This window comes from Alosa sapidissima, chromosome 12 (assembly GCF_018492685.1).
Source record: "Alosa sapidissima isolate fAloSap1 chromosome 12, fAloSap1.pri, whole genome shotgun sequence".
In the NCBI taxonomy this organism is placed as follows: domain Eukaryota; kingdom Metazoa; phylum Chordata; class Actinopteri; order Clupeiformes; family Clupeidae; genus Alosa; species Alosa sapidissima.
Window position 1 is genome coordinate 6,188,154 of NC_055968.1, and position 6,120 is coordinate 6,194,273.

The window sequence follows — 6,120 nt, forward strand, 5'->3', positions numbered from 1 at the left end:
TTATCTAACTATGACTGGGTGTATGTACTAATTTATCTAACTCTAGGATAGAAGACAAAATAGCTAATTTCCCAAAAGGAAGCATGTTTCTTAAAGAGACGCTAGCATCCATGGGTTTTAGCCTCCTTGCTAGCATGCCAGCCTCTAGGGGGCAAATTAGAAGGATTGAGTCCAGGCAAGTGCAGGGTTTAGTTAACCTGACTCTCGCCAGATGAATTTCACTCACATCCATCTGGGACCTCTTCCACTGAGAGTGATTTCTGCACCCGATTTTATGGTACAGCCAATCAGGACGCAGGGCGGGAGTTTCATAGATGTGACATCAGGGCCGTAGTCACCATAGACATTGAGGGGGACGTGTCCCCCCCAATATTCAAATATGACCAAAATGTCCCCCCCAATATACTGAAAAATAAAGAAAGAAAAAAGCGCTAGGCCTACAGCAGGAAACCTACACGCATCTGAAATGTAATCAAACATAAATAACGCACAAATTAGTGACCTAACGATGGTTTCAGAGTAGCCTATACCCCTGAGTGGTTTGTCCTGGTGGTTTTCCGTTTTTCGTTAGTGGCGTGCGCTATCAAAAGCTTCCATTTACCGCACCCTACTGCGGTGAGGTAGGGCTGTCAACAATATCGCAAAAGCTACCGGTACAATTTTCACAAACTTGTTGGAAAGGTGTAGCACAGGCTAAGGAAATCCCATAGCCTACATTTTTGGAGCTGATCAGACTCAAAGGGAACTTTGAAACATTTTTCATATTGTAGCCTATTCTCGCAATGATAGCGAAAGTGAAACGTTTTATTTTAAATGATGAATTTGTGCAAGCCTGTGTCATTAATTTCTTTCACGTCTTTCAACATAAATAATGCATTCATATGCTAGTAGTAATGCCAGACATTACTGTTTATAGGCTTCTTAGAAATGGTTGTTGCATCTTGCATATTATTTAGATGCGCATCCATGCAGGCAAAACGTAGGAATCAAATGTAATGCACTGGCGGTGATAGCCTACAGTTAATGTGAATCGCGGACAATAACCAAAGAAAGGAATTTGCACCTCCATTCACCAATTAAAGGCTGTAGTAGGCCTAGTGTTTCTACATGTTGGCACAAAATGTAATTTCAGTCAGAAGCCGGTCTATAGCCTACAGTAATGCAGGGGGTAACGTGAGTCAAACAGAAGAGGGGCCTGTCTTAGTAGCCTATTCCTGAATCCTGTCTCTTTCAAACTACATTAAAATTGTGTGATTAGCCGCCAGCATAATAAAATCTAAATTAAAAGACAAAATCTTATTAGGTTATAGGTCCAAACCTATGAGTCTAAGCCTTAGTAAAAAAAAAAAATCTTCAGCTGTAAAGTAAAAAAACCACATTCTGTGTAATATAGAAACTCTAGTTTGTAATTTCTTTTAAAGTATACATTTTGAAGACAAATGGAGTCATACCACAGGTCCAGGGATGCATTACTGAATTGGCTTACTGGGCCATAGTCTGGCTTAGCCGCTGTACTAAGTGTGATACATACGGCCTACAGGTATAGGTTTGTCTGTGACAGGTTAGTCATAAAGACATGGCCTACAAACCGCTTCTCTGAACAGCTTTCTACAATCTGGGTTCTGACAATCATATCTATGCTGACAAAGAGCTCAACTTTTCAGTGATGTTTTTCGAGTTTTGTCTTCTGGGGACTGCTCCACCTCCTACATATTCCGAAATGTCATTGGCTGATAGAACTACGGTGAGACAGGAGGGACAGAAAACATTACATTTACAATTTCACGTGTTTTATTCCAATAACAACGATGCAAAATTGTATATCACTGGAAAACTTTCGCCATGGAATAATTTCATGTTAATATTAATGATTTCTAGGCCTACTTCATTCTTCGCTCGAATATAGTCATTTTCATTTGCATCATCAGCTTGACAGTGAATATGGCTGCTGTCTTGCTGAAAGTACATCCTCACAAGGGTCTGAGAGTGATCTCACAGTAAGTGTATGACTTAAACAACTGTGATTGCTTCCCTGTAGTTTGTCAGTCATGCATCATGATGTAGTATTTGTGTTTTCATTTAATAATTTGTCACGAATGAAGAGCCATGTCTTTCCCTGGTCAACAGTGTCATTAGCAACAGCGAGCTAGCAAGCTCCTCAAACACCTTGACCACCGAAACCAATGTTGCTCCAGCGACATGAGGCTAACTATGTACAAATTATTTCTATGAGGGCATATTTCATCTGCATTTCATAACATTTAGCATATTCGCGTGCAGATAGGGCCTACCACTATATCAGGGTTCTACAAACGAAAAGCTAACGTTGACTTGCTAACTGGTAGCATTTAGCTGGGCAGCTAATGTGATTGTCATTTCTTCTTGCATTACGTTACTTTGACTGTGATGTCTTGTAATAATTGGTCTCGTAAATGTGAAGAAACGTTCGTTTTTCTTAATTTGAGTCATGGTGAAATTTCTTAGAATGTCACTGCAGATGTTCTAGTGTTAGCTAACAGCTCCAGGATATGAAGTAAGGAGATTGTCATAACTGGTAACGTGTAAGGGTAGCAGTCACTTTTCAACTAAGGTCATGCACTCTGTAACCTTCTCTTTCATCTCAGGAAGTTGCTATGGACCTCAGGATCCGTGCGTTGTGCATCAGTGGGTGAGTGTGTTTTGGATGAAAATGACAACATCAACCCCCACATAACTGGAAATACTAATACTGTTTCTGCTCTTTACAGCGAGGATAGAGAAAGTCCTCATAGCCAACAGAGGAGAGATAGCTTGTCGGGTGATGCGGACTGCACGGAAGATGGGTGTACGCTCTGTGGCGGTGTATAGTGATGCTGATAGGCATGCGATGCATGTGGCCATGGTGAGATAATTGAGTTTGAAGCAGCAGCATACAAGTTTTCTCAGAACCTTGAGCTGATTACCCTTTTAACCTTATGAACAGCAACCATATGGACCCTTTCAAGCATCATAGTTGGCCCCACAAGACTTACTTTTTAACATTCCATATGTTATCTTAATGCAGAGGAAGTAGATTGGGGCCCAAATAGAACGTTCAAGCATTGTTTTTGTTTTTATTGTTGAAAGGGTCTATACAACACAAAAAACGCACAATGCCCTTCTGCAGCACATTACATGGACCTCATATGTTTGTGGTCCATAGCTTACCACTTACAGACAGTTTAATATATATATCAACCATTGTTTACGCAGGGGAAAATTACTGAGCTTTAAGCTCTTTTACAGCGTTGCCCTGAATTTACAAACAAAACCAAGATATTTGTTTTATAGATCTAACAAGTCATTTTTATCATTGTACTAAACTGTTTTTTTTTTGTCTTTCAAACTGCAGGCTGATGAAGCATATAACATTGGACCAGCACCTTCCCAACAAAGTTACTTAAGCATGGAGAAAGTTCTTGATGTAGCTAAAAGATCTGGTGCACAGGTATATGTGCTTGTTTGTATTAATATGTTATTTATGATTGTATCCAAGTGAAGTGACATGCACCCTCAGGTCATATAACCTTAATGGCTAATGAAGGCCTGTTCATGCAGGCTGTCCATCCCGGCTATGGGTTCCTGTCCGAGAACACAGAGTTTGCAGAGCAGTGCAAACAGGAGGGTATCATCTTCATAGGCCCTCCCTCGTCAGCCATTCGAGACATGGGGATCAAGAGGTACCACTGCTCATCAAGACTTTGTATTTCTCACATGGACGAGTCAGGGAACATGGAGAGGAAATACCTGATGTTCTGTATTCATTCTCCTCCAGCACATCCAAACACATCATGTCAGCTGCAGGGGTGCCCATCATCGGGGGTTACCATGGAGAGGACCAATCAGATGAGACACTTCAGGCGGAAGCTGCCAAGATTGGCTATCCAGTAATGATCAAGGCAGTGCGTGGGGGTGGTGGAAAAGTAAGCAAGTGAAGAATACACAGTCTTTTTTTCATTCTTCTGAATATGCGCCTCAGTCCTGTTGTTTTATTGTGCTGTGCAGGGAATGCGAATTGCACTATCAGAGGCTGAGTTCCATGAACAGCTGGAGTCTGCACGCAGGGAAGCCCGCAAATCCTTCAATGATGATGTCATGCTTGTGGAAAAGTTTGTAGAAAACCCCAGGTACTCTTAAACATGGAATGGTGTTGTTGCTGCACAGCTTGAAGATCATGATGCTAGCAATACCAAGTGTTGTGCATGTTGTATTGTGGAATACAAATAAATAGTGCAGACTGTTGCTATACTGTTGGGAGTCTGGAAACATCTGCTTAACGACTGAATGTATGTTATGTCTTTTTTATATGTATATAATTTGTTTATGTTGTGTATGCTTTTGGAGACTAGTCACCATTTCTCTCACATGTTTCTCATCTCCCTCAGGCATGTGGAGGTTCAGGTGTTTGGGGACCAGCATGGCAATGCTGTTTATCTCTTTGAGAGGGACTGCAGCGTTCAGAGGAGACATCAGAAGATCATAGAGGAGGCTCCTGGGGTATAAAACACACATTGTCTGTCTAAATGATACACACTGGTGGATGCTTTGAAACAGCCATTACACAGTCCAGTTGCCTGCATTTTACTCAAACAAAAGTGTGCTGACTGTTTGAATATGGACTTGTGTTTCCTGTGTCAATGTTGCTGTTGTTTCGTTGACTCTGTGTGTGTGTGTGGCATTTCTGCACATGCTACTACAGCCTGGCATTAGCCCTGAAGTGAGACAGAAACTGGGAGAAGCAGCAGTGCGAGCGGCCAAGGCGGTCAATTACGTTGGAGCAGGTGAGCAGCCTCAGTGACCCCACTCCACTGCTCAAACCCACCCTAGGGCACATCAACATGGGGTACACCGACAATGGGCTTGAATGAGACTGCCTGATTGCATAAAGTATAGCACGGTGGCTGCATTGGGATGATTGTGAGCTCAGGTTTTTTCATCCTGTTCATTTTGTTAATCTACATTTTGTTTTTGTGAGTATGTGTTTGAACACTGCATCTAAGATAGCAGTTTAGCATTATTGTACGTCATGAGACTCCCATGCATACAGTAGATATGAGTTATGTGCTGTCATTTGATGAAGAAAGTCACAGTGGCCAGTTGTTACCATCTCAGATGAAAGGGTCATTGCCTGTCTCTCTGTGTGCGTAGGCACCGTGGAGTTCATCATGGACGCCCAGCACAACTTCTACTTCATGGAGATGAACACCCGTCTCCAGGTGGAGCACCCTGTGTCAGAGATGATCACTGGAACAGACCTAGTGGAATGGCAGCTAAGGGTGAGAGTGATGACTGTCTGATTCCTGTCTAGTCAGTTTCTCAAGAAGAAAAGCAGAGAAACCTGAAGTTCAAAAGAAAGAACATATATGCTCAGTCAAAAGCAACTTTATGTCCTCTAGAGGGCATTGTCCACCCAACATGTTATAGTTTTTCTCGATCGCTTTACAGTTTTTCTCGATCGCTTTAATGCTTGCGTCAACTCTGACATTACGTTGTCAAAACAGTTTACACACAGGTCTAAACAGAATCACTCTGGCCGAAATGACACATTTTCCTTGCAAAATACTATAACACACTCAATACATTTATACATTTATTTCGAACAACATCACTTGTAGTCAAATCACTGTTCGCTTTCAATCGATCATTTAACACTACACAGCAAAATGCTAAACACTGTTCTCAAAATGAGTTTCATAAAGTTTCAGCCTTTATTTTCGCTATGTTTCTTTTTCATTTTTGAATACAAATGAATTGTATTCATTCCTCCCAAGATGTAACTGCCATGTAAGACCTAGAGTAAGCACCTAGACAAGATAAATTTAATTGAACTACAACTTGTAATTTTTTTTATTGAAACAGACCTACAGTAAATACCTAGACTTATCAGCTTTTGTACTGTTTTATTTACCAAATAAGCAATACAGTACTTTCTCTAAATGTGCCTTAGATCCATACTTGAAAATAGCAACACAGAACAGACATGTTATCTCTTAAGGAAAAGCACTCTGGCCAAAATGACACATTTTGCTTGCAAAAGGCTCTTACTCTCTCAAAACATTTAAAACATGCAGCAAATGCAAACTTTGCCTTCAAACAACACAT

General features: G+C 41.1%; 1 protein-coding gene across 2 annotated transcripts in view; it reads left to right on the forward strand.

Moving 5' to 3' along the window:
* The first annotated feature begins 1,738 nt into the window (after positions 1 to 1,738).
* The window catches only part of mccc1 (methylcrotonyl-CoA carboxylase subunit), a 12,387-nt gene continuing 8,005 nt past the window's right edge, over positions 1,739 to 6,120 (forward strand). The window contains exons 1-10 of one of the 2 annotated variants that reach the window (XM_042111803.1): positions 1,739 to 1,997; positions 2,625 to 2,668; positions 2,748 to 2,881; positions 3,371 to 3,466; positions 3,577 to 3,698; positions 3,794 to 3,941; positions 4,024 to 4,145; positions 4,404 to 4,515; positions 4,718 to 4,799; positions 5,167 to 5,294. In XM_042111803.1, the coding sequence (XP_041967737.1) occupies positions 1,942 to 1,997; positions 2,625 to 2,668; positions 2,748 to 2,881; positions 3,371 to 3,466; positions 3,577 to 3,698; positions 3,794 to 3,941; positions 4,024 to 4,145; positions 4,404 to 4,515; positions 4,718 to 4,799; positions 5,167 to 5,294 (1,044 nt within the window). In that variant the 5' untranslated portion in view covers positions 1,739 to 1,941. Of the gene's footprint in view, positions 1,998 to 2,173; positions 2,214 to 2,624; positions 2,669 to 2,747; positions 2,882 to 3,370; positions 3,467 to 3,576; positions 3,699 to 3,793; positions 3,942 to 4,023; positions 4,146 to 4,403; positions 4,516 to 4,717; positions 4,800 to 5,166; positions 5,295 to 6,120 lie in introns of those variants that run through there. The other variant, XM_042111804.1, reaches the window with a different exon arrangement.